This window comes from Pogonomyrmex barbatus, unplaced genomic scaffold (genome assembly GCF_055798465.1).
Source record: "Pogonomyrmex barbatus isolate J1 unplaced genomic scaffold, ASM5579846v1 scaffold1, whole genome shotgun sequence".
Classification (NCBI taxonomy): Eukaryota; Metazoa; Arthropoda; class Insecta; order Hymenoptera; family Formicidae; genus Pogonomyrmex; species Pogonomyrmex barbatus.
The window spans coordinates 12,442,641-12,467,838 of NW_028297098.1; the positions used below are offsets into that span (position 1 = coordinate 12,442,641).

A 25,198-nucleotide genomic window follows, 5' to 3' on the forward strand; every position below is an offset into this window, starting at 1 on the left:
CAACCGTGCTTACATATGTGCCGACACGTTTGGCATTTAAATACAGTTGTTTGCGATATGCAAAGTCGGTAGGTATTATTAACATTTCAACACTAGAGGCAAGTCCAACGCTCGGCGATGAAAGAAAGCTGAAAATACAAGAAGAAAGAGAAGGCAATTCGTATTGAAAGAGGAGTAGTATGAATCAGATTTCGCGTGATTTCGCTGAACTCTCGTCTAATTTTCTCTGATTCTCTCATCTTGCGGACACAGAAGAGATGCCTGCGCTATGCGGCCTGATCGACCGTCATTGATTTTGATTAGACTCAATCTAATGTGAGGAATGGTTTAGGAACGGGTTAGGAACGGAATATAAATGAAGGTGCCCGATAACGCTTGGTATTCTTTCAATCGTTTCTCTTTTTCTTTTGTAATTGAAAACACTGGATTTATACCAAGCCTTCTTGAAGAAAAAAAATCATTCTTTTGTTTGAAACTTTTCGTATAATTTTTTATTTTAAAGAGAAGATATTACATAACGCGATTAGTGAATTGAGTAGAACGTCGCAAAAGGAAAACAAAATTAAACGTGATTTGAAAAATGACGGGAGCGAAGAAGAAGAGTAACTTTTTTAAATTAACGATTTAGGAAAAGGGAAAATAATCTCCACCGTCGATGGCTCGACAATCAAATGTAGATTAAGCCTGTAAATAACAACGGTGATAAAAAAAAAAGTAATATCGCGATAAATCAGTATTAATATCTATATGAAAAATGAGTGGAGGAGATACGCTGAGAAAAACTTTTCTTCTCGTCTCCCAGATGAATTTCCGATTCAGCAAGACTTTTCTCGAAACTACTTGGATGTTTGCCGACTCCGTCCTCCCTCTCCCTTCCGCGTCGCCGCTCCAGATGGTCGTCATCGTACGGCCCTGGGCGCTCTCGCGAGAGGTGGGGAACCCGGTGCGTAGCGCGGTTCGTCCGACGGCCGCGGTGTTCGCGTCACGGCTTTCCGTCGCAGTTTCGGCAATTCGGCGCACCGGGCGCGCGAGGAGAAGAGATTCCGATCATCGCGTCGAACGTCCGGGACGTCTGTCAGTCGAGGAGAGCCATCTCGTCAGCCCTTCGGTTCGCGCTGTGAGACAAAGGATATCCACCACATTATCCCTCTTTCTTTATACACCTCTCCTTTTCTCTCTCCCTTCCTCCCGCCCTTCCTGGCTCTCGCTCGCTCGCTCTTTCTCGCCACCCGCCGTCCCCGTCACTCCGCCGAAAGATGTTGGGCCTGGTTTGCCGTCAGACGTTGCTGGCGAATACCCAAAAGTGAGTAAACCGACGTCGCCGGACCGCTCCGATGCCGTCTCTCGGACACAGGCGACTCCGTCACCTCGTCCGGGCGACGATATCGATCGTATCGTCACCGTGAGACCGGATACACGGATATATCCTCTCGGATAATCCTGACTCCCGTTTCTCTCGCTCGGCTCTCACGCGCCTCCGTCACGGACGGGAAGGAAGGTGGCTCACATCGATCGTCGCTCGTCGCGCGCGCGGCGACGTCCCCCGTGTCGCGATGTACACGACGGCGAAGTCGTGTGAGAACACGCGTAAATAAACTGCGCTGAAGCCCATCGGTGTCCCATACGCTTGGCATGATCCAGCCTGAATCTTGCACGTCGCGATGAAATCACCGATGATTTCAAGGTGACGTTGACCGACAAATCGTCGAGCCACTTGATCGGCGATTAAATGTAAATGCCACTTCTGTCGATTTCTCTTTGTTCTCACCTGGTTTTAATCTAGCCTTCACTTTTGTGCAATTCTTAATTAAGTAGTTTAATTTCTTTTTAGCTCTAAGATTTAGAAAAAAGAAAAAGAAACCTTAAATTTAATTTACATGGATAAAGTGGACATTAAGCTCGCTCGTCAATCGTCTGTTTTTCCTTTCTCTTTCTTTATTTCAGCAAAATAGTGACGAATTGATTGAACTTACTAATGGTTCAGCCAGCAGATTCGAGAATACCACGACAGATTGGCGACAACTGTGTCATATTCGACTCGCGTTTTGTCAGAAAGTTATCAGCATAAATCGAATCATGTTTGTCAGGAACGGTCATGAACGAAAGAGAACGATGATCAAAAGGTCGTTCTTTTTTTTCTTACATCTTTTTTTTTTTTCGTTTCGCCAGTCACATCGATGCGATCCCGATTATCTTCGCAAGATCTACTTTCTAACCTGCGGTTTCTGTCTCTTCTCCCCCCCCTTTGTCTCTTCATATTTCCCTTCCTCTTTCTCAAACAAGAGAATTAAGTCATCGATGCACGGCTGACATCTCTTTTCTTTTTTCTTCCTCTTATTTCTTTTTTTATATTTCACATATATTTCTAAGGATGTTATTCTTCTCGTTCGACAAAAATACGTCACTTGTCAAATCACATGAAAACGTGATTCGACAGCTGACATCACACACAGCGACTATATTTTATCTCTCTGTCCACGTCACGATTTTGAGGCACACGAGTTAAGCCTTGTGTTCACAATGCTAAAAATCGACCCGAGATTTCGAACGAAGGGAGAATTGTACTCGAACAATTCGGCCAATTGACCAGTATTATTGGTCAATTCTTTTTCCGCCCGAGATCTCGGGTCGATTTTTAGCATCGTGGACACAAGGCTTTAACCGAGCGAGAAGACACTTGGATGCTGGCAATAATGCGATCTTTGCAACATGACCTTGATTAATATTTCGGACATGCTAACTCGAGCGAGACGGAATTACGTGGCGATAATTAATCTTAATTATAGCTCGCAATAGGTACGAGCTGGCACGTCATGTCCTTTCGTTATCAGAGGGATAACGCGCCAATTATGTATGTATAAAAACACTTGCATTTCCTCACGATCCTTGCGACCGAATTTTCGGTTATGCAAAAATGCTTAGTAATCGGCGCTTTTTACTCTTTTTCTTTCGTGGCGAGGTAACGCGGAGGAACAGAATTAGATGGTCGTCCTTACCGCGGTGAAAAAAAAAAACGTGAACGACGAACTCATCAGACGTTAATGTTTATCACGGATTCTCCGCGGGTATTTCTCTGTACAACGCGTGTAATGATCGCGGTATTGACGATATAGTCGTGTCTTATCAAAAGAAAAATAAAATAATTAGCAATTGAAATGATTTACACGCGAAAGAAATATTATCGCATATTATCTAGGGTAATGCGAGCGTTATTGTAAAATATGATATGATATTTCTTAATCGTGAAGGAATTCACAATTTGTCTACAATAATTATCTACAAGCGCTGATAACACGCTAATTAGAGTCAAGCGGAGAGAAGGAGTTACATAATTCGCGTTCCTCTTCCGCATGTCGATATCTTTTCCGCCGTGCTATGTTGGCTTAATAAAAATCCATTGAATTAAATACGATAATTGTTAGGTGGTGATATCATCATGCGCAATATACATTGCATAAATAAATTCCTCCGTTCTATCTTGATTCTCGTTACTGGATATATTTCTAAATAATTAAACAACACCCGCACCGATGTGATGAAATGCACGAATAAACAAGGAAGCTCGTTCCTAAATTCCAATGCAAATTTGACAACGGCGATAAGACTGTTAATTCGAGACTTTACCACAAGTGGCCGGATAAATATTTGAAGATGATATCGGGAACAAGAATCTTGAGAGGACTCTTTAGATAAATCACGGTTTATCCGCCGACTTTATCTATTGTAAGTATACTTCTTTTCCTCATTATTTATTATTCGACAGGGTCGGCACTAGGTGTCTGAGGTCGATAGTTCCGGTATCACATCCGCCGGAGTTTCCGCTGAAAAATGAGCCCCTTCTTAACTACAAGAAGGGCAGCCCGGAGAGAGAGGAGCTGGAGAAAGTCTTGGATAAGATGGCCAGCGAATGCGAGGAGGTGCCGTTAGTTATCGGAAACGAGGAGATCAAGACCGACCTGTGTCGATATCAAGTTATGGTATATAGAAATTTATCCTGATCGCGCTAATTACTCCTCCGCGTTATCGTTCTTTGCCGTTCAAGTAGTATTTACACGCGCGAATCGCGAATTTTATCTTCTTTCAATCGCGAGTGAGACGACCGCACGATTTTTCAGCCGCACAATCACAAGGAGAAGATCGCCAAGTATTACTGGGCGACACCGGAGCTCGTGAAGAAGGCGATCGACGTCGCGGTGAAGGCGCAACGGGAATGGGAGAGATCGTGGCCGATCGAGAAGCGACTGGAGATGTGGCTGAAGATAGCGGATCTGATGGCGACCAAGTACAGACAGAGCCTGAATGCAGCCATCATGCTGGGCCAGAGCAAGACCGTGATCCAGGCGGAGCTCGACAGCGCGGAGCTGATCGACTTCTTCAAGATGCACGCGTACTTCGTCAAGGACAGCCTCAAGTACCAGCCGATCTCGCCGAATCGGCATATCTTCAACTCGATGAGGCATCGCGGCATGGACGGCTTCGTCGCGGCGGTGTCGCCTTTCAACTTCACCGCCATCGGTGGCAATCTCAGTTACACGCCGGCGCTGATGGTTTGTAATGCAAACCATAACTGATAGTCGCTTTAGGTCGAGGCCCGCGTCACGGTAAACGTAACGCCGCTAATAATCACCCGCACGTGTCGACGTGCATGCCGCGATTGCAGGGTAACGCCGTGCTCTGGAAGCCGTCCGACACCGCGTTATTATCCAACTGGTGGATCTTTAAGATATGCAGGGAGGCCGGAGTACCGCCCGGCGTGGTGAATTTCGTTCCCTGCGAAGGACCCGTGTTCGGGGACACTATCACGTCTTCGCCTTATCTCGTCGGGCTCAACTTTACTGGCTCGGTGCCGACGTTCAACCGTCTTTGGTCTCAGGTCGGCCAGAATCTCTCCAAGTACAGAAACTATCCGAAATTGATTGGCGAGTGCGGCGGCAAGAACTATCACTTCGTCCATTCGAGCGCTGATGTGGAGTCTGTCATTAATGCAACGATAAGAAGTGCGTTCGAGTTTAATGGACAAAAGTGTTCCGCTTGCAGTAGAATGTACGTTCCGGAATCTTTGTGGGGCAAGGTGAGTTCCAGCATCAACATCATTTCATTAAATTTCCTTGAGAATATGTTTATGTGACCTTTTTAAACTTTCATTCTAGATAAAAGATGGCCTCTTAGCTCTTCGTCAGAAACTTACGATCGGTGATGTCCGAGACTTCACAATCTTCACCGGTGCTGTTATAGATGCCGCTGCATTCAAACGGATTTCCGGTTACATTGAATACGCGAAAAAATCACCCAAGATGGAAATTCTTGGCGGTGGAGGCTATGATAATTCGTATGTTCCATTGGATTATTATTATTAGCGCTAGGATTTATGTTAATGCAACTAGTTCTGAAATGAATCTTTCTAGATGTGGATATTTTATTGAACCGACAATAGTACAAACCAAAGATCCGAAGGAAAAGCTCATGACGGAAGAGATATTCGGCCCAATATTAACGATATACGTTTACAAGGATTCCGACCTAAACGAGACGGTAGAGCTGGTGGAAACATCTACGCCTTTCGCCTTAACGGGCGCGATATTCGCGCAAGATGAGTAAGTAAAATTTATCGATCATATCAATTTTATATATATATATATATATATATATATATATATATATATGTATACTAAACATGACACATTCCATGTATATGACGAGTGTCGAGAAAGAGAACATTATGTAACACCTATTTTAAATTGCTTCTTTCTTTAAAAATCATGTCTATATCATACACAAAATTTATGATACAACGAATTTTTATATAAAACATAATTTGATAAATTTTAAAATTCTCACGCTTGTTCAACATACTGCAATATAATGAGAGGAAATAGATTATCTGACTCATGCTTACATTCATTATCGCAGAACATGGGTGAGAAAAGCGCTCGAGGACTTCAAGTACACTGCCGGTAATTTTTACGTCAACGATAAATCCACCGGGTCGGTGGTCGGCCAGCAACCATTTGGTGGCAGTCGAATGTCTGGTACAAATGACAAAGCCGGCGGTCCTCATTACATTCTTCGCTGGACGTCCCCGCAATCCATTAAGGAGAACTTCGCGCCCCTACGGGAATATGACTATCCATACATGCGATCCTAAGCACGCGGGCCGCTCGTTGTTAATTCGGTGTGATTAATCCAATAATTTCGGTTGCCCGATAGTCATGCGTCGCAAATCGAGAAACGCTTTTATTTATATTTGATCGGAAAAGAAACGTGCCGGAGCGATATTATCACACTGCTTTAATTCAATGAGCAAGATTCAGTCCGCCATGCAAATGAGATATAGAAATTCATAGAACATTAATGGACTTATGAGAATATCACTTTTACATTATGTTGTCCCGCGTAATTCAAAATCATAACAGAAAAGACGCTCGAAGAGTTGTAATTTTGATTGTAGGAGCAAACACTATGACAAATGTGTGAGATATGTTTTCTAAGATGAAACTTTGCCGAATCAGATTCTTGTCTCACGGATAATTTTTTTAATTTGTTTCCCATAAATGAGATTTTTAACGAGAATATAATTGAATAGATCAACATAAAATCAAGTGAAAAAAAATGAAATGTATACCGTGCGATAAGATCGAGTTGTCATCATCGTCAGAACTTGAGAAAACGATTTCGCTTAGGAGTTTCTCTCGATAAGAAGCACAGTAAGCTCGCGAGCGCAACTTTTTTTGCGATGCACAATAGAGACACGACTAGATTTTTAGATGGATTAACGCTAAGGAAGAGGAGGTCAGACTTGCAAGTCGCAACAAATAAACACTTAATTGCTCTCGAATGTACCGCCGAACGTCGCCTCGTGATGGACAAAGGAATTCCAGTGCGATAATCCTCCCGTGATTGATCCCGTTAGCCGCGGACGTTGTTTTGTGGGTGTCCAATCATGTCTTGATCATTTGCCGCCAGTTCATTACCAAAGTATTATCTGATGCATTTCGGAGAAAAAACTTGTTATCTCTTTACCATGTATGTCCGATTTATTCTCTCTCTCTCTCTCTCTCTCTCTCTCTCTCTCTCTCTCTCCCCCCCTCTCTCAGTACAATAATAACTTTTATAACTCAGGTATCGCATCAGTCAAATCCGTGATGCTGGCTTCATCGCGTTGCTGTGAACAAGTGTCCTCAATTGTCAACAGATTAGAATAAATATTGTTAACGTAATTAATAAAGCTTCAGCTTGAATCCCGTTTTCAGGTGCGATATTACTCACGTTGTGAATATGAATATAATAATGAATTTCTTTTTTTTTTTTATTATTATTAAAAGAGAGAGCTTGTAACAGGTATGCAATTTCGGTAACTTCAGTTCCTTTATATAATATATACTTTGTAAGAATGCATGTACGTAGGACACGATCTCTCTGTAACAGTTCAAGTGTCTTCAGCATACACGTATATACCCGGATTTTTCATCATCAGTCATCCTAATAATAACGTTGATAATGTGACTGAGACGAGATGTTTCGCGTGTTGATGGGTGGTCGCCGAGGATATAATAATTGACAATATGTTATATATTGTGGCAAGTGTTACAGCGTTATTTAAGTGTACGATAGCAATAAAGTAACATAAATTGACACGTCTTTGTGAATAATCTGTATTCTGAAACGCGCCGCTTTTTCAAATGTCGGCTATACCGTCACGTGCAGCAAGCGTCTGAAGCAGTCGAGCGTTTTCATTGGTCTTTGTGCTCTCGGATCGCGAATTGCTCTCGTACGCATGCGCACATGTAAAAATCCCTGCTTTCATCGACCTGCCTTCCATTCTTCTGTAATTTTACAAGAAGCAAGTAGCGTGAGTATATGTTTCCAATATTTTCCAATTATTCCATAATATTATATATTCGGATATATATTTGTCACGATAGTGAAATGAATTCTTGCATGCTCATTGTATGACTTAAAAATGTGAAATGTTGTATGAGAGATTTTATCGCGTTTGAAAATATGTGAAATGTCACGTGCACGTGCGACTTCTCTAGGTTAGCCGCTGAGAGAGAGAGAGAGAGAGAGAGAGAGAAAGAGAAGGAGAGCACTAACATTTCACATTCATTTCGCATTAAATTTAAAAAATCGTTGATTATATCGCTGTTTCATAATTCAATTTAATTTATAATGGAGCACAGTTTCTTTGCAATTGATAATGATTGCAAAGTGGCTGTCAACTTGCGCATGTCAAAAACATTGTTTCAGAATGAAAAGTACTTTTGATTGTTATAATATTTTATTTAATACACAGAATGGCGGACGCTGCTCCAGCCGCACGTGGTGGCTTTCGTGGAGGTTTCGGCTCTCGCGGTGCGGGAGGTGATCGTGGAGGTCTGAGAAGTCGTGGTCGTGGCAGAGGTAGAGGACGTGGCCGTGGACGCGGCAAGGAAGATAGCAAGGAATGGGTTCCTGTTACCAAGCTAGGCCGCTTGGTCAGAGACGGCAAGATTCAATCTCTCGAGCACATTTATCTGTTTTCTTTACCCATCAAAGAGTATGAGATCATCGACAGGTTCCTCGGACCAGATCTTAAGGACGAAGTCTTGAAGATCATGCCTGTACAGAAGCAGACTAGAGCAGGTCAACGTACGCGATTTAAGGTATGAATAATTAATTCTTAAATATTATGATTAATCAGAAGAATAAAAAATTTAAAAATTGTATCTGTCATATATTGAATACTAACAAAACTAAAAAGTTTCATAAATGAAATATTTTTATAGGCATTTGTTGCCATTGGAGACAGCAACGGACACATTGGACTTGGAGTGAAGTGTTCGAAGGAAGTAGCCACTGCCATTCGTGGTGCTATTATTCTGGCAAAACTCTCGGTTGTACCGGTTCGGCGTGGTTATTGGGGCAACAAGATTGGCAAGCCACATACGGTGCCATGCAAGGTGACTGGCAAGTGTGGTTCTGTACAAGTGCGCCTGATACCAGCACCAAGGGGTACCGGTATCGTCTCCGCTCCAGTTCCTAAGAAACTGCTACAGATGGCTGGGATCGAGGACTGCTACACTTCAGCCAGGGGGTCCACTTGTACACTCGGCAATTTCGCCAAGGCGACATACGCCGCGATCGCCAAGACATACGCATACTTGACACCAGATTTATGGAAGGAGCAGGCTTTGGCCAAAGCGCCTTACCAGGAATTCGCGGATTATTTGTCAAAGACACACAAGGGCAGCGCGAGAGTGACCGAAGTTGCCTAAATAAACGTCCAGCTTCCATGGAAATGCCTTGAAAGGCAAATTGTTTTTTTTTCTCTCCTTTGATTCCCAGAAAACCAATTCCTCCCGTATTTTAATACGTCATTTCTTTGCATATATATTATTTGATTTAATCGGAGTTTGGTTTAATCGAAAAACTATCCCTGGAGATTTAAACTATGGAAACACGACTCGGTTGAACGACCTAAGATTAGCTCTAAATATGATGCTGAAAACATGCGTTTCCAGTAACTAATTTTCTTTATCGAACAATATAAAATAATAATTTTTGCTGTTCTTAATAATCATAATTTTTGTTTGCGATTTCATTCATTCATTCATTCGTTTATAGCCACTTACGTCACTCAGGAACAAGAGAGCCAACGGTTGAAGATGGTACTGACATTTGATGACGTCATCGCGCGCCCACACGGTAATGGCGATCGGCGCATGCATGCGTGTGTGTGTGTGTGTGTGTGTGTGTGTGTGTGTGTGTGTGTGTGTGTGTGTGTGTGTGTGTGTGTGTGTGTGTGTGTGTGTGTGTGTATGCTGGTATAGTCAAATGTGGGGTAATCAAATAATGTAGCACGTCATACGTGCAATTTCTTTCCTCGGTGTCCCTTATCGGAGATTTTCTCGTTCGCGCGGAGGTGAGGAGTCCGAGTGGCGGAAACGGGAGGTGCGCTTCCGGTACCACTATGTCCCCCGTGCCGCCGAACGGTCCCGCCGTAGTCCGGATTCCCCGTGGTCGCGCCACTGATCCCGATAGGCACAAGTTCGTCTAAACAACGGTAAACAACGCGTCATTCCCCGCACGTCAGGGCTCGGCCACGCACATCTCTTATCGGTGCGCTTATCATCATCTCGGCCACTTCCGACTGCCACGCGCGCCAGGATGTTTAAGAAATTCAAGGACAAACTCGCGGAGGAGATGAAGCAGTCGCCCGCGAGGTTACAGGCAAGCGTGCAACAACTCGCACAGGTCTGCTGACGTTTCCACCTTTGAATACCACAATTTCGCAAAAGTGACGATCTTCAATTGATCCCCTCTTTTGTTGTTGCAATTTTTTACAGGCGGTAGTATCACCGGCCCTATCCAACAGCTCCATTCAGGAAGTCTCGGCGTCGAATGACAATTTCAGTCTGACAGAAGATGGAGATGGTAAGCATATTTGATCATCTGGCAAGTTATCAGTGGAAGGTACCAAGGATCTTGGAGAGTTGTGTATATAAGTGTTCCGTTTTGAATACATTTTTGCATATGATACTTTGTAGATGATATTGTCCGTAACATGATGATATTGTCCATAAATTTGTTCGCTATTTATATTTTGGAAATAATATGGAATATTTTAATTTGTAGAAACACCAAAAAATACTCCGGTGAAACACAGTTTCCAGAATGTTGACCTGATATCACCGTCCTTGAATCGTGTGGAGATCTCAAGAAGATCCTCGGTGAGCAGTGTTACTAGCGACGCATCCTCGTTGTTCCCGATGTATGAGAGTTCTTCAAATCTATATCATTTGCAGGTTTGTCTCGTTTGAACATTCGTTGATGTGCAAATCTGTGATTCTCTAATGTCACTGACAGTTCTTTTTTTATTTTTGTAGTCAGACATGGATCAGTCAGCTAGTGAAGTGGATGATAACATCAGTCCTCATCTTGATAGAGTTACAAAGGATCAGCTGTATTCTGCCTACAAAAAGGTACAAACTAAATATCATAAATATCGAGGTAGATATACAGATCTGGCTACGCACTATCGTGAATTAGACAGAGTGAAAACCAGATTGGAATCTGTGCTGGTTGAAACGCAAGATAAAGTTCTAAGAAGAATAACCGACCTAAAAGAGCAGTGTCAATTGGAACAGCAAGCAAAAGCGCATCTGGAGGACATACTGAGGAATGACATAGAGGAAAAAGATCATATTATAAATACGTTAAATACCAAGATAAAACTGTTACAAGCCAGTGGACCAACGTTAGATAATTCAGTATCAGAAGATGCTCAGCAAAAGGATGACTCTAAAGAGAATCTAATCGATTTAACAAATGAGCCGTCTAATGATGAAAATAACGCGCTGTTAGTAGAAAATAGTCAATTAAAAGAGAAATTGAAAAAACTAGAAAGCCTCGTTTTGAAGTACAAGGAATCCTTGAAGCGTAATAAGGAGAAATTTACAGAGGTAATGAAGGAAAAGAACACTTTGGAGAACGACTACGAGGCGCTAAAGACTTCCACTGCCGAGAAAATGAGTGCGATGGAGGATAAATTGAGTGCGGCGCGTACCGAAGTTGAAAAACTGACCGAACAAGTAGACATCTTGCACAAACGCGAAGAGGAGTCAGCAATTTCGTTAGCCGAGAATAAACTTTCCGTGCACAGGGAACTTGAGGAGAAGGAGGAACAGATTAAGCAACTGCGAATCGATCTGAAGCATGCGATGGAGGACAGAGAGAATTTGAACGAGGCGGTAGCGAGATATAAAAGCGAATTAAGCGAACTGAAATCAATGCATGCGGATAAAGGCATGTTGGCGCCCGACACGTTGAAGGAGACAATTGAAAGAGTGAAATCTACGCAACAAGTGGAGATAAATCGTCACGAGGAAGTTGATCACGGAGAAGAACCAAAAGCACAGAAGGACGAGAATACATTGGATGAGGTAACATCTCGTTTACAGGAGAGAGAAACTGAGTTGCAGGAATTGCAGGATAGGTACGACGAGTTGGAAAAACGAAATGTGGAGTATAAACATGATAAAGAAACGTTGCAAAGCGAATTGCTTGCTCACAAGGCCACATATTCGGACTTAAAAAAAGAGTACGATGCGTACAAGATCATCGCGGAAGAGAAACGGAAAGACGCCGATTCAACGATCGAAAAGCTTCAAGCGACAGTACAAAGCGTCGACAAGGAATTGGAGAATATGAGACATGCATTGATCGATAGGGATCAAGTGTGTGAGAATTATAACAAAAAGATACAGCAATACACGTCCATGCATGAGAAGACTAAACAGAAATTGATGGAGCAGGAGACAGAGATAAAGTCTCTTAAGAAAGAACTGGAGGAACTTTCCAAGGTGCAAGAAGAGTTGGAGAATAAAAGGACGGAATTAAGCGCGGTGCAAAGTGAGCTCGAACTTTGTAAATCCACGATCGACGATCTTAGAAATAAGGTCCAGGCAGACAGTTCAGCCATAAGTTTACTGAAGAAAGAAAGGAGCGATTTGATGAATCGTATCATGTATTATAATAATTATGTGCAACGTTTGAAGCAGGATTGCGCGGATGTTAAAAGTGTCATGTCGGAAGAGTTCTCTAACCAAAAGACCAGAATATCGGATTTAAGCGCGACTCTTGCCGTATCCTTCGTAAAGCTCGAAGAAGAAAACGTGACACTCAGATCCAAAGTCGATGAATTGCATTCAAAGATAAAAGATTTAGAACAGTTACGTTTCAAGGAGGCGAGACTGCAGTCAGAATTGGCACAGATTATGAGCCATAAATCCGCATTAGAAGCGGAATTGGAGAAGAGTAAGGAACAATTGAAAGAGATGACGTTAAAGAGCAACCAGTATGACGATCTTAACACGACGAATAATAAATTAATAGCCGAAATCGATAATCTTAATTTTAAAATCCACGATCTGGAAACGGCATCGCGCGAATTGACGCAATCGCAGCAGGAAATCAAGGTCCTGCGGGAACGATTGAGGGCATTGGAGAATCTCGAGTCTGTAAATCACGCGTTGTCCGTCGAGATTGATGACCTGAGGGAGAAACACACGCAGGCCAGTCGCGTCTTCAAGGAAGTGGACGAGTTAAACGCGAAGTTACGCGAAGCGACTGAGATTATTAGTTCATTAAAATCCGAAAACGACGATCAGAACACGCTGCGAGAAGAGCTGCACGCCTCAAGATCGGAAGTTGCGCGCTTGAAAGACGATTTGGCTGAAAAAGAGAACGAGATAAAGGCGCGTGATAAGAAACTGGCGAATGAAGAGGGGCATGTCGCACATTTGAGATCTACCTGCGACAGTCATATTCAAACGATCGAGGAGCACGTGAGGAAATATCTGAACCTGGAAGCGGAGTACCAAGCGACACGGGAGAATCACGCGAAGAAAATCGCCGAGTTGATGGAGAACAACAAAGTGTTGCAGGAAACGGTAAATGTGAAGCTCGTGCAATTGAAGAAGATGAAAACGATTAAAGAGCGACAGGGCAAAACGATTGAGGAGGTAAAAGCTGAGCTGAACGAAGCGAAGACCCGTCAAGCGGAATTGTCCAGCCTGTTGGAAGCTTCTGAAAGGCAGACGGAATCGCTGAAATTGGAAAATACGCAGCTCGAGACGATCAGCCTGGAGAACAAAGATTTGAAAGACAAGTATAACGATCTTTTAAGCCGCAATCGGAAGCTGTGCGAAGACGAAGAAGCTTTGAAGCGGAAAGTCGGAGAGTACGAGAGAGAGATTGAAGAATTGCGGAAAACGGTGAAAGATCATGTAGAGTCTTATAAGTCTCAACTGAACACCCAAAACGAGGAGACGGAACGCTTGGATAATGAATTGAAGACCACCAATGCAGAAATTGAACGGAAAAATGCAGAATTGAATTCGTTAAATGAGAAATTGGCAGTTAACGAAAGAGAATTGCGAGAAATAAAGGAAAGACTTAGCGAGCGAGATGTCGAATTGAAGAATAAACTCTCCGAACTGGATACAGCCGTGACAAACAGCAACGTCATGAAAGAAGAGAACGAACGGCTTTGCGCGGAATTAAAGTCGCTGAGGGATGAAGTTAAAAAAATTAAAGATGTAGAAGACAGAAATGCTGAGCTGAATGGCAGAATTGCCGAGTTGGAAAGCGTAAATTCCAGTAACGCGGAGCTGCAAGCTCACGTAAATAATTTGCAATCTAAGATATCTAGCTTAGAGGCTCTTAGGGTAGAAAACGATAGACTGCAAACAGAGATTGACATTTTGCAGTCTGCGAAAAATTCGTCGACGGAGTCGGGCGCCTTGAAAGACCTATTGACGGCGAAGGACGCGGAGATAAAACTGTTAGAGGACAAGATATCCAACATGTCACAAGAGATCGGGAATTTAAGGCGATTCTCGCTGGAGATTGACGAACGGAGAAAAGGAACGGACACGCTGAGAAATTCGCTCGCGCAATCAGAGGAGAAGATTACCGGCCTACAGTCGGAGATTGATGCTCTCGTTCGAACGAACGACGCGTTGCGAAAAGACTTGGAAACCCTTCATAATGACGCCAAGTACCAACTCGACGATAGCGAGAAATTGCGCGAGGAGAACAAGAGATTAGAGGCGCAGCTCGACGAGGCGTTAATAACATTCCAGGCAAAAGAAACGCAAATGCAACTGGCGAACAACGAACTGAGATCGCATACCAATCAGTTGAAGGGACAGTTGAAGACCAATGAGGAGGAGCAAGGTATGAGGCTGAAGCAGCTGGTCAAAGAATTTCAGGCTCAGTTACACGACAAGGAAGAAGAACTCCAAGCCGCGTTAGAAAAACGTTTTGGTAAGAGACACGTTGTTTCATGTTTCATGAAAAAAAAAAAATTATTTTTTAGAAATATTTCGGTTTATTACTAGTCTTTAATCTTTATGTAGATCGCCAACACAACTATGAGTCGAATCTTGTGCAGCAGTACAAGGAACAATTGAAAGATTGTCAGATAGAATTGACAGAGAAATCCGAGCAACTCGAGAGTCTCGTTCTGGAAAAGAAAGACGCGGTAGCAGAAAAAGGAAAGGATATCGATCGCTTGATGGAAACGATCGCGCAGATTCAGAAAGAGCATACTAATGAGATAAAAGAATTAGAGAAAAAGTGGAAGACTATAGTACAGCAAAAGATCGACAATATGCAAGCGAAACACGAGGAAGAGTTGAATGAATTAACGAAAGAGTGGCAGAATGAAAGAAAGGCAAGTTGCATAATCCAAAGGCATAATCTAATTTATGTTTGTACAGTTAATTTATATATTTTATATATTTGTAACGATTATTCGTTCACTCACTCATTTTATGTGCATTTTTTAATTTCATATTTTTTTGATTTTTTAATTTCATTTGCATTACTTTCAGCCCGATGCACAAACTGATGCAGCTTCCGAGGTAAAGCTTCGGCATTTCTTTGTTTTTTTCCTCTTTTACTTTTTCTTTGATGTTTACGCATTCTCTTATATCCATATTTCATAATGGCTTAAATGTGCTTGACACGATAGTAACGAGAGAGAGAGAGCTCTGAGTAAATTGAAATTTCACGCAGGAATTAGAGAGCACTTCGCGTGTGGCGATGGCCGCGATACAGACTAGCACCGGCTCGATTCACACCCTGCAGCAGACTCTGACGTCTCAGAGGCGGGAACTAGCGGAACTTAGGAAAATAGTGAGCTTGCGACACGACACATTGGAAGATTCAACAGAGATCGAGTACCTCAGGAACATTCTGTTCGAATACATGATGGGAAGAGAGACGATGGTACTTGCCAGAGTAATCGCCGCCGTCGTCAAATTCGATCAGGAACAAACCGCGAAGATACTTAAAAAAGAGGAGGATAAACTAACTCTGGTAAGCATAGCTGCTGAAATAATCTTTGTACGTCGCACAGCACGCACATATCTAACATTTCGTGTATGATTCTCTTTCTTTTTCAGTTTGGCTCGCTTGGTCTCACGTAGTCCGAGATGTACAATTTTTCTGTATAGAGGTGCATATAAATTCTATAGGCAATTAACGCGTTCGCTGCTCGAGCACTCTCAACGCGGGTGTATATCTTTTAGTTTAATATATATAAAGAAGAAGAACGAAAAAATAAAAATTTGTACAAATTAGCTATGATATGTAATACTTACAGATTTTTATAAATATTAATTTAACAGAATACGTTACACGATAAGGCTTATATAATATAGAAATATAGATCATGTATAAAATATGTTCTTACCTGTGATTTTTATTATGTAAAAGATGATCGTGCATATTCGACAAATATTACGAAAATATGTATCTTCTATAAAAGCTTCTTACATTAAGGTAAGACGTGGCAATGTCTCATAAATACAGTAGTTTTAAGGAATGATGTGCGTGATATTGTAATTAATATATATTCCTAATGAATACTGTTTCAAATAGTAACAATTTATTACAGATGCATTTTACCGACAACATTAAAAATATCAAAATAAATACATAAATCTGTACAATGATCTCCGATATATCTACGTTTGCGAGGAATTAAATACAAGAAGAAAACTGTCAGACATACCGGACATCATTCATTTGATCACTTGGATCAAATTTAAATTTAAATTTATCTCCGACGATGAACGTAAAAAAGACTTTGCTCTCCAAATTTTAAGTATAAGAAAATCAACTCATTTCGCTTCTTCCAAACTTCGTAGACGCGAATCAAAGAAGTCTTTCCTATTGGTGATCGGTATGTGCTTCTGCCGCAGGAAAGACTCTTCGTTTCCGTAAGCGGTGAATATTCTTTTTCCTGCTGCTCCCAAGAGAGATCTAAGAGCTTTGTTTCTGATTAACAACTTTTCATAGAATTCTTGTCCCCCTTTGATATATTCGGGTCCTAAATTGCACAAATCTTCGTCGTTTTCTTTGTCGAGTCGATTACTTCGATAGTCCTTTACGCCGAACCACCATAACGCACCGGACAAGACGAAGACAGTATAAAACGTAAATCGTGTTATCGCGCTACGTTCCCGCAATCTAAATCTGTACGATACGAAATTATAAAGCGTCCATAGCGTTGCGATCGTTAGAGCCAGTCCGAAAGAATCGAAATACGGTTCCTCCGCTAGGATACGCAGGATTTCGCGCGCTATCGCGAACTTCTGCGCGTTCTCGGAGAGCATCGACGCGTTCAAAAAATTGTGGGCATCTGGTCGTGTCCAATCCATATATTCCTCTCTGATTTGTAGATGCTCACGAATATGCTCGTTCGTCTTGGTGATGTTAACAGGAATTCCCAGTATCGCGCCGTATTTGGCATTAAGAGTGCCGGCGTGAAACAGATCGAAGCCAAACACACTGAAGGGTTTTATAGTGTTCCTAATATCCTCAGGTAGCTTGAGATCATCCATTACCCTTTGAATCTTTTCCTGGACTTTAAAGCCCAATGGTTCTTCTTTGCCCATTCTGTGTGTTCAAAAAAGAATAGATATCAGATCATGAACTTGGAGCAAGAATATGCTCCTTAGAATCTTTTTATCACTCACCGATATGTGGCCACCACGTATCTGTATCTTTTCAGCAAAATAGTATGTGGTAGGAGGATTGTGTAATATCCAATGGCGGTGGTAGTCACGCCAAAGATCACACTTTTAAATGAAAATATATTCATCCTTTGCGACTACTGGAAATAAAGACACACTTGTTAATTCATATATTAACTTTCTGCCAAGATCAGATGACTTTAGTCAAATTCTGATTAACTTTCTTTTGGAATCTTTCAAATGAAGGGTAAAATAGATGTCTTTAAATCTCTTGTATTATTTAACACAAAAACATTGATTGATCTGTCCATTTCTATCAGTGTAGATTAACTGTAATATCTAATTTTTTCTAATTCTTAGAACTAAAAAAATGAGTTAAACAGATATTAATCAACATTGAAAGAAAGGATTAATCTACTTTAATCGGTAGAGTTGTCGGCGAAAAAATTCTCATTGAAAAATTCATTTTTAATGTACCTTTCTTTCCGTATCAAGCGATGGTTCCAACCACGTCTACCGTTACTTGCTAAACTAATCAGAATTTGAACAAAGTCACTTTGAAGAAAAGTAATAAAAAAAAATTCCTTTTATCTTTCTTTACCTTGATAAATATTCTAACCTAAATAAACATACCCTAACCAAAACATAAGCCAACGTGGTCGTTCTTGCATGTGTTGTATCGCCAGTTTGACCATTTGAGTGGTTTAAACATGACTGAGGGGGTACCTTCAGATCTATTTCACCTGATAGAACTCGCATTTCCAATAATTAAAGGAAAGGTACTTGTCATATGATGAATACAATAATTTTTCTTTTATTCTGTAATACGGTGATGGATTGTCATTTACAATTGGCAATAAATTTACGGTATGAAAACATAACCTCAATATGAGTTTATGAACATTCGAATTTCCTATTCTAGCTAATAAATTTGTGGAAATTTTATAAAATTTCAATAAATCTGATACCTCATAATTGGTTTATTTATCTAAATTTCTGTAATTTATATTCGTGGATTTGAATATAAAATCTGAATATAAAAATTTCGATTATATGGATTATTCAAATACTTAGATTTGAATAATTAGATAATTATTTCAGATAATTCAGTTATTCCAATATTTATAACTTTAATATCTTAAAGTTTGAATAAACGTTTTGTACTAAATTAGAAAGATTATAATAACTTTAAGAAGCAATATTTTTAATATATAAAATACTTAATTCAATGTTACATTTTTTCTTAGTTTTGAAAAAACATATGATATTTCTTTTTTAGATTCAAGATGAATGTGAAACAGAGAAAGAATTCTTGAAGTTAATAGAGATTTTACAATACCAAGAAGCACATGTTGAAGAGATTATAATTCATCACATAGAGCGATATGTTCGTTGTCATGTGGCACCAGCATTCTGGGAAAAGTTTGAGCAAACAGAGGATGCCGAACGGGGCTTTGAATTGTTCAAATCCGCCGTAGATGGTCTATATGCCAGTTTCACAGAATTTTTGCCAATTCTGAAAAAACTGGAATACTTAAGACAGCACAGTGGCAAGAACAGTATAGAGACAAAATTCAATTTTATTGTGAGAGCAACATTGCTGAGCCAATTACCTCTGTGTCATGAATGTATCATAGGACACTTTTATAAAATCGCATTTAATGTATTTTGCAATATGGACAACTCGTCGCAAGGTACATTGCGAAAACATTTATTTTTATGTCTGTGTTCTACCTAAAATATTGTAGAAAGATATAATTTTAAAGCAGATACGCCAACCAGCGAAGATTCAGTCCAGTGCACGGGATGCAGCCAGAAGATGAAGAACTGCCGATGTCAAATGATAGTCTGCATATTTTATGAGACAAATAGGAAATTAATCAAGTTGGAATTGCTGGAGAACCTTGTGGGAAACGTACTCACATCGTTAATTCACGTTCGTATTGAAAATCATGTAATCGAAACGTGTGATAATAAGACGTTCGATGTATCACAACTGGCCCCATTGGAAAATGTATGTTAGTTATCTTATCATGTAATATTTAACATTATTATATAATTAATTATATAATAATATGTAATAATTGTATTGTTTGATTTTGCAGTGGCTTGAGAATGTTGTTATGAGTTGGCTGATAAGAATTTACTCCGGCGGTTTTTCGATAACGGAAGTGCTTAGCGACGAAGTTTATAGTACTATAAACAAGTTTAAACAGAAGTTATCTCATTTTCTGTATGAAACGTATACCAAGACAAGGATCGATAATCTCTTTAACATAATAATAGGTAGATACATTGTTTACGAAGATTTATTACATTCTTTTGCACGACTACAAACACGACTGTGCCACATTTTTGTTTTAGAATATCCCGAATCGCAGCCCGCGGTGGACGATCTGCGAGTTTATCTAGGAAGAACTGATCAACGAAAAGTTTTAGTTAAAAATTTGCAGGAAGCGATCAAAACGAGGCTTCTACATGCAGGTGTGAATACTCCTGATATCTTGACTGCTTATATCGCCGCGATTAAAGCGCTCAAGCATCTCGATCCCACCGGAGTTCTTTTAGAAGCTGTAACAGAGCCCATTAAGTGAGAATTGAAACGTTAAAATTTTGCGTTGAAAACTCTGATCTACATATATATAACGCGAATTTATAAAGCAATAATTTGGTCCGATTTATTTTTCAGAAGCTATTTGAGAAACAGAGAAGATACCGTACGTTCTGTCGTTAATAGTTTGCTTGATGATTCGCCCAGCGGATTAGCTGACGAATTGGTGAACGGCGAGTACCTACAGCTGGATGATGGTTCAGCGGAAGACGAAACCGAAGATTGGGAGAATTGGATGCCAGATCCAGTCGATGCCGATCCTGGTAAACCACTTTATTACAACGATAATTTTCTTTTACAATCGATCTTGTGCCTTGAGCTCGGATTTTTCACGGACTTGAAAAGTCCATGATTTTTTAAATCGCATCTATTATCGTGTTTCTAAGTTGAACATAATTAAACATTAAGAAGAGTTAAAACTGAATTGAATAGATAAAGAGATATTGTTCTCTTGTTATATTCTTATATTCAAATATTCTTAAACTCTTCCTTAATTAGGTTATATTATTTCAGCCAAATCAACACAGCGTAAAGTGTCCGACATAATCTCTACACTAGTGAACGTTTACGGCAGCCAGGACTTATTTGTTAACGAATATCGAACATTACTGGCAGATAGATTGCTCTCGCAACTCAATTATCATGCTGGACGCGAGATACGTCAATTGGAGCTACTGAAGAGACGATTCGGAGAGAATCAGTTGCATTACTGCGAAGTTATGTTGAAAGATGTTTACGACTCGAAAAGGATAGATAGTAACATTCATTCTGACACTAGGTACAATTCGCCGGAGGAACTCTTTCCCACTTCCGCGCTCATACTGTCAGCACAATTCTGGCCGCCTTTCAAGGAAGATTGGAAATTGAAGTTACCAAGTATTGTGCAGCTTCAATTGAATGAATACGTGAAGGCATTTGAGGCCTTGAAAGGAAATAGAACGTTGTGCTGGAAACCTCATTTAGGAAACGTAAGCCTCGAAATCGAATTAGAGGACAGAAAGTTGGAAATAAACGTCACACCGGTACACGCGACAATCATTTTGTACTTCGAGGGTAGAAGTAAGAACGCATTAATTTTTCATTGAACTGAATGTAAACATGTAATGAAATTATCACTGTCAAGTTATATTTGATTTACAGATGAATGGACTTTGCAAGATTTGGCGGAAGTGATGCACGTACCGGCGACTGTTCTGCGACGTAAAATAACATTTTGGGTGTCACAAGGTCTTCTTAAAGAGTCATCCAATGATGTATTCATTCTACAAGAGGAGAGTACGTCCAAGTATCGTTTATCGACGGACATTGTTGAGGAGGAGGAGGCTGAAAGTGCTATGGCCTCAGCCAGCGATCAGAGAGAAGAGGAACTACAAGTATTTTGGTCATATATCGTTGGGATGTTGACGAATTTGGATTCGTTGCCGATAGAAAGGATTCATCAGATGTTGAAAATGTTCGCGTCGCAAGGACCGGGTGCTGTCGAATGCGGTTTACCGGAACTGAGGCAGTTTCTGGATAGAAAAGTCAGAGAACATCAACTATTGCTCTCTGGTAGTTTCTATCGATTACCAAAACCGTAAAAAAATAAAAGATCTCGCTATTCCATATTGTTCATAAAAAATTATATATATATATATATATATATATATATATATATATATACATACATATATAAAAATCATTAACAACATTGTGTTTAATATTATTTTTGTATCTAAAAGGATGAAGAATAAAGCTAATATAGATATATTGTGATGTACTGTATGAAATGTTTATCTTTTTAGAAAAAATTATTGTAACTTATTAAAATGCATTATATATATTAATAAAATGAAAATATTAATTGTATTTGCTGAGTGTTAAGGAAGTGTCGAATATTGAAAAAATATTTTTATTACCATTCATCAGTATTTATACATGTTTGTATAAACTATTTTATTTGCACTTTCATTGTAAATCGTAAATTTTCTTCCATAAGTAGCGTACAGTATACTATGATTCGTAATCAGATCTTTCCGAGATTTCAGAAAACAGAATTGCTTTTCATTGTCACTTACACATTAATATTGCCACACATCCTGCACATATATCAACATTAAAATAAAATATGAAACTAAAAAATTATCATATACAATAAATTTCGGCAAAAAAACTATATAACTATAAGAATAATAAATGTAAATTCGCATGCCGTAAGATCTAACAAGATTGCTTGCGCATAATAATTTCTTATATAACTTATCTGTATACATTTATAAATACGATAACAGAGTGTAAATAAATCACGCCGGCGTTTACTTCTATGATAATACTCTTGAAAAATTATTAACAATAATAAAAAGATTAGATGTTGCGCAATACCTAGCTTATATAATTGATAAAACAATGCCAATTGCCATTATATAAACTAAATAAATTATTTCTTCCTTTTTTGATACAATGTAAATATTAAAATGGATTTTCTTTTCGAGATTATAAAAATAAACAATTAATACATCATGTTTGACGCAGAAATAAACGACAGCGGTACTTATTCATACTGTTCCGGATGTTCAACTGAGTCAGTGCATATGTATAATACATTATGTGTATACATGTGTAATAATTTACGTTCTCACGCGCATATATATATTAGACAGCATATACATAAAGAGTATACATATCTGTTCCGTATATAATCACGCTGGCGAATACGCGTATCTAATTCGCGTATATTGTAATCGTATTTAATAGAGGACAGATATCCAAAATATTTCGTTAAATCAATTATTTACGTACAATAATAAAATATATATCGGATATATCATTTTTTTTACGTTGAGAACTTAAGTAGATTTCAGATCACTTTTCACTTTTAAATGTGTGCGTGTACGCTCTTTTCAGCGCTTATATATACACGAAGGACCAAGCTAATCGGTATACCTAGGAGAGACAAAAATTCAAAAATATCTGTCGAAAGAACGAGTATAATATTTGACACATGATTGACTATACAAGAGTTATATATAATGCGTGCAATCGTTCTTAATCGTTACATGTACAATATGGCAGACCTAAAAAGTGGTGCAACTCTTTAATATAATGATAAAGTCGATATTAAGTAAGTCACTCTCTCACGCAAACACTCTTGCACGTATGTAGAGACGGTGATTACATACATTTTTTTTTGCATATATTTATATGATTATAATATCTCTGTAAATAAAGTAAATAATTCTGCAATGCAGAAAATTGTAACAATATATTTCATTACCTCTTTTTTATTTTCCTTTTCGTCGTTTTGCTCAATGGTACCGATACCGATCTTATCGGTATTTATGTAAATGTATATACGTATCCATTTCATCGATCCTGCAGGTTTGAACTGTAAGTTGTCTTCTTTTTTGCAACGTTAAAAATCTGCAATTTATTCAACAAGCCTTGGCAGCGCGTCTTGAACGCACCGCTCTTTTCTCTCATCAACGTATTGCACATTGACATCCTAGAATATTCTCTGCGCGAATAGCATTTCTCTTAATACTTTCAACTGAGACAATATATACATGTAGCTCTCGTGTATCCGCATATCTGTCAATGGACGTGATTCTAGGCTACAGATATTCTTAACACTCTTTCTCACAATGCGACGAGAAAGACCGTTAGGAATATGATTCAATTTGTTGTCTTCTTCTCCTTGCAGGGATATACATATCGCGAGAAAGTAAATTTTGATTGCACATTTCTAATGCTATTACGTAGAGCCTACCGATAACAAAGCTTTATCTAAAACGGTAACGCGGCCACACCGCACTACGTTAATATTACATAAGGCACATTTATGCGAGAGAGTTGTACAGAATTTCGACAGTGAGAGGTGTGTCGCGCGAGAAAAAAAAAGGAAGACACATTGCCAATAATCGTAAATTTTCTTTAATGACGTCTTCGGAGAGCTTCGTTTAACGAATACTCATGATTTTCTTTTTCGCGCGACACCTTTCTTCAGCAATTAGCTCTAAAAATGCGCGTAGATATATCATTGCGTTTAAGTTATATTAACGTTGTCACATTCTCGCGCTGCCACCTCCAGAGACGGGGAGGTGCCAGCGTAGTCGTAAGTACTGGGAAAAACGCGAACAACATTTTATCGTCGCCGCGAGAAGAGAGAGAAAATAAAATATATTTCGGACATATTACGCGCGCGTGCTACAACAAGATCCCCTCTCCCCATGGGGGAGTAAAAATAATTCAGTAAGTCAACGTTTATATACTAAAACTACTGCTAGCGTTGCACTGAAGTCGAATTGCGCATACCTGACTCGCGTCCAAAACAAGTCCGGAGTAATCCCGCGTTTCGTAAAAAGACGTGCAGATTCTATATAAAATGTATATTTATATGTATATATTTATTTAATTATTTATATATATATATATATATATATATATATATATATTTAATTTTTTTACATAACATATATAAAGTACATTTTGTATATGTATATATATGTGTGTATATATATATATATATATATATATATATATATATATATATATATTCACATATACACGTCTCATAGTATTCCAAATCTCCATATATATTATGCTAATGCACCTCGCAACGCTACGTTTTGCGAAGTGAGACAATGATTCGTGCCGTCGATGGCTACGAAGTGGCTCGGATTCCAATCAGCGACGACTCCGTCGATCGCCGAGACGATTGCGCGAGAGAAACTAACGTTTCCGAACATTAAGAGGATACAGGATGATGGATAAGCTTGACGAACGGGGCTGGTGACGCGGACGGACGGCGAAGGTGGTCGGCTGGTTGGTGAACCGATCGAATCGCGGGATGCTGTTCCAGAGTCCAGGTGTTAGCACGGGGCGAGTGGATATCCATTGTTAGCACTCCAAGCCTACAGGCCACGGGCAACCGGGGTTAACAAGAAAGAAAAGAAAAACAGTTTGTTAGTAATCTGATTATGACTGACCGACGTTAACATTAAGTATCTAGTAGCTCGCCAGCTGAGAGAAATATAGTTAGTGGTGAAAAGCAACGCTTCCATTTCCGTGTGCGATATCAATTCGT

The 25,198-nt window shown here is 39.7% G+C and overlaps 6 protein-coding genes across 19 annotated transcripts in view; 4 read left to right on the forward strand and 2 right to left on the reverse strand.

The window, feature by feature from the left end:
• Positions 1 to 685: 685 nt before the first annotated feature.
• P5CDh1 (delta-1-Pyrroline-5-carboxylate dehydrogenase 1) lies at positions 686 to 7,632 on the forward strand. 2 transcript variants are annotated; one of them, XM_089076884.1, is made up of 7 exons: positions 686 to 1,303; positions 3,764 to 3,977; positions 4,116 to 4,547; positions 4,661 to 5,071; positions 5,151 to 5,329; positions 5,406 to 5,594; positions 5,911 to 7,632. In XM_089076884.1, the coding sequence occupies exons 1-7, from the start codon at positions 1,257 to 1,259 to the stop codon at positions 6,143 to 6,145; spliced, it is 1,707 nt and encodes a 568-aa protein (XP_088933010.1). In that variant the 5' UTR covers positions 686 to 1,256; the 3' UTR covers positions 6,146 to 7,632. The 2 variants fall into 2 exon arrangements, with proteins under 2 accessions (XP_088933010.1, XP_088933017.1); XM_089076891.1 differs by lacking the exon at positions 686 to 1,303 and adding an exon at positions 1,647 to 1,684.
• An 87-nt stretch (positions 7,633 to 7,719) lies between these two features.
• LOC105425000 (small ribosomal subunit protein uS5) lies at positions 7,720 to 9,278 on the forward strand. The gene is made up of 3 exons (XM_011635511.3): positions 7,720 to 7,849; positions 8,294 to 8,642; positions 8,766 to 9,278. Exons 2-3 carry the CDS (start codon positions 8,295 to 8,297, stop codon positions 9,252 to 9,254), a joined length of 837 nt encoding a protein of 278 aa, XP_011633813.2. The 5' UTR covers positions 7,720 to 7,849; position 8,294; the 3' UTR covers positions 9,255 to 9,278.
• Positions 9,279 to 9,805: 527 nt separating this feature from the next.
• On the forward strand, positions 9,806 to 16,434 carry LOC105425051 (uncharacterized). 2 transcript variants are annotated; one of them, XM_089076626.1, is made up of 8 exons: positions 9,806 to 10,233; positions 10,326 to 10,413; positions 10,615 to 10,784; positions 10,866 to 14,808; positions 14,901 to 15,217; positions 15,378 to 15,407; positions 15,562 to 15,864; positions 15,951 to 16,434. In XM_089076626.1, exons 1-8 carry the CDS (start codon positions 10,147 to 10,149, stop codon positions 15,972 to 15,974), a joined length of 4,962 nt encoding a protein of 1,653 aa, XP_088932752.1. In that variant the 5' UTR covers positions 9,806 to 10,146; the 3' UTR covers positions 15,975 to 16,434. The 2 variants fall into 2 exon arrangements, with proteins under 2 accessions (XP_088932752.1, XP_088932759.1); XM_089076633.1 differs by lacking the exon at positions 15,378 to 15,407.
• LOC105425002 (transmembrane protein 177) lies at positions 16,414 to 18,300 on the reverse strand. Of its 4 annotated transcripts, none has more exons than XM_011635517.2 (3): positions 18,159 to 18,300; positions 17,529 to 17,665; positions 16,414 to 17,448 (listed from the first exon to the last, which is right to left on the reverse strand). In XM_011635517.2, the coding sequence occupies exons 2-3, from the start codon at positions 17,651 to 17,653 to the stop codon at positions 16,671 to 16,673; spliced, it is 903 nt and encodes a 300-aa protein (XP_011633819.2). In that variant the 5' UTR covers positions 17,654 to 17,665; positions 18,159 to 18,300; the 3' UTR covers positions 16,414 to 16,670. The 4 variants fall into 4 exon arrangements, with proteins under 4 accessions (XP_011633819.2, XP_088933195.1, XP_011633820.2 ...); XM_089077069.1 differs by having other exon boundaries at positions 18,145 to 18,286; XM_011635518.3 differs by having other exon boundaries at positions 18,127 to 18,268.
• morula (anaphase promoting complex subunit morula) lies at positions 18,170 to 23,378 on the forward strand. Of its 3 annotated transcripts, none has more exons than XM_011635512.3 (8): positions 18,170 to 18,304; positions 18,805 to 19,219; positions 19,274 to 19,539; positions 19,631 to 19,811; positions 19,890 to 20,115; positions 20,215 to 20,399; positions 20,650 to 21,195; positions 21,277 to 23,378. In XM_011635512.3, the coding sequence occupies exons 1-8, from the start codon at positions 18,236 to 18,238 to the stop codon at positions 21,714 to 21,716; spliced, it is 2,328 nt and encodes a 775-aa protein (XP_011633814.2). In that variant the 5' UTR covers positions 18,170 to 18,235; the 3' UTR covers positions 21,717 to 23,378. The 3 variants fall into 3 exon arrangements, with proteins under 3 accessions (XP_011633814.2, XP_011633815.2, XP_011633816.2); XM_011635513.3 differs by having other exon boundaries at positions 19,292 to 19,539; XM_011635514.3 differs by having other exon boundaries at positions 19,295 to 19,539.
• Positions 22,012 to 25,198, reverse strand: part of how (protein held out wings) — a 36,775-nt gene continuing 33,588 nt past the window's right edge. For all 7 annotated transcript variants that reach the window (XM_089077003.1, XM_011635519.3, XM_011635521.3 and 4 more), the window contains one exon: positions 22,012 to 25,025. In XM_089077003.1, the coding sequence (XP_088933129.1) occupies positions 25,012 to 25,025 (14 nt within the window). In that variant the 3' untranslated portion in view covers positions 22,012 to 25,011. The remainder of the gene's footprint in view (positions 25,026 to 25,198) is intronic.

Excerpts from the sequence above, each read along its gene's own strand:
- LOC105425051 (XM_089076626.1), top strand. The coding sequence starts at position 10,147 with ATGTTTAAGAAATTCAAGGACAAACTCGCGGAGGAGATGAAGCAGTCG. Across the intron at positions 10,414-10,614 it reads TCTGACAGAAGATGGAGATG|AAACACCAAAAAATACTCCG; the intron begins GTAAGCATATTT and ends TTTAATTTGTAG. Across the intron at positions 14,809-14,900 it reads CGCGTTAGAAAAACGTTTTG|ATCGCCAACACAACTATGAG; the intron begins GTAAGAGACACG and ends ATCTTTATGTAG.
- LOC105425000 (XM_011635511.3), top strand. The coding sequence starts at position 8,295 with ATGGCGGACGCTGCTCCAGCCGCACGTGGTGGCTTTCGTGGAGGTTTC. Across the intron at positions 8,643-8,765 it reads GTCAACGTACGCGATTTAAG|GCATTTGTTGCCATTGGAGA; the intron begins GTATGAATAATT and ends ATATTTTTATAG.
- P5CDh1 (XM_089076884.1), top strand. The coding sequence starts at position 1,257 with ATGTTGGGCCTGGTTTGCCGTCAGACGTTGCTGGCGAATACCCAAAA. Across the intron at positions 4,548-4,660 it reads GTTACACGCCGGCGCTGATG|GGTAACGCCGTGCTCTGGAA; the intron begins GTTTGTAATGCA and ends CCGCGATTGCAG. Across the intron at positions 5,595-5,910 it reads GCGATATTCGCGCAAGATGA|AACATGGGTGAGAAAAGCGC; the intron begins GTAAGTAAAATT and ends TCATTATCGCAG.
- LOC105425002 (XM_011635517.2), bottom strand. The coding sequence starts at position 17,653 with ATGAATATATTTTCATTTAAAAGTGTGATCTTTGGCGTGACTACCACC. Across the intron at positions 17,449-17,528 it reads TACGTGGTGGCCACATATCG|AATGGGCAAAGAAGAACCAT; the intron begins GTGAGTGATAAA and ends TTGAACACACAG.
- morula (XM_011635512.3), top strand. The coding sequence starts at position 18,236 with ATGACTGAGGGGGTACCTTCAGATCTATTTCACCTGATAGAACTCGCA. Across the intron at positions 19,540-19,630 it reads AACTGGCCCCATTGGAAAAT|TGGCTTGAGAATGTTGTTAT; the intron begins GTATGTTAGTTA and ends TTGATTTTGCAG. Across the intron at positions 21,196-21,276 it reads TTTGTACTTCGAGGGTAGAA|ATGAATGGACTTTGCAAGAT; the intron begins GTAAGAACGCAT and ends TTTGATTTACAG.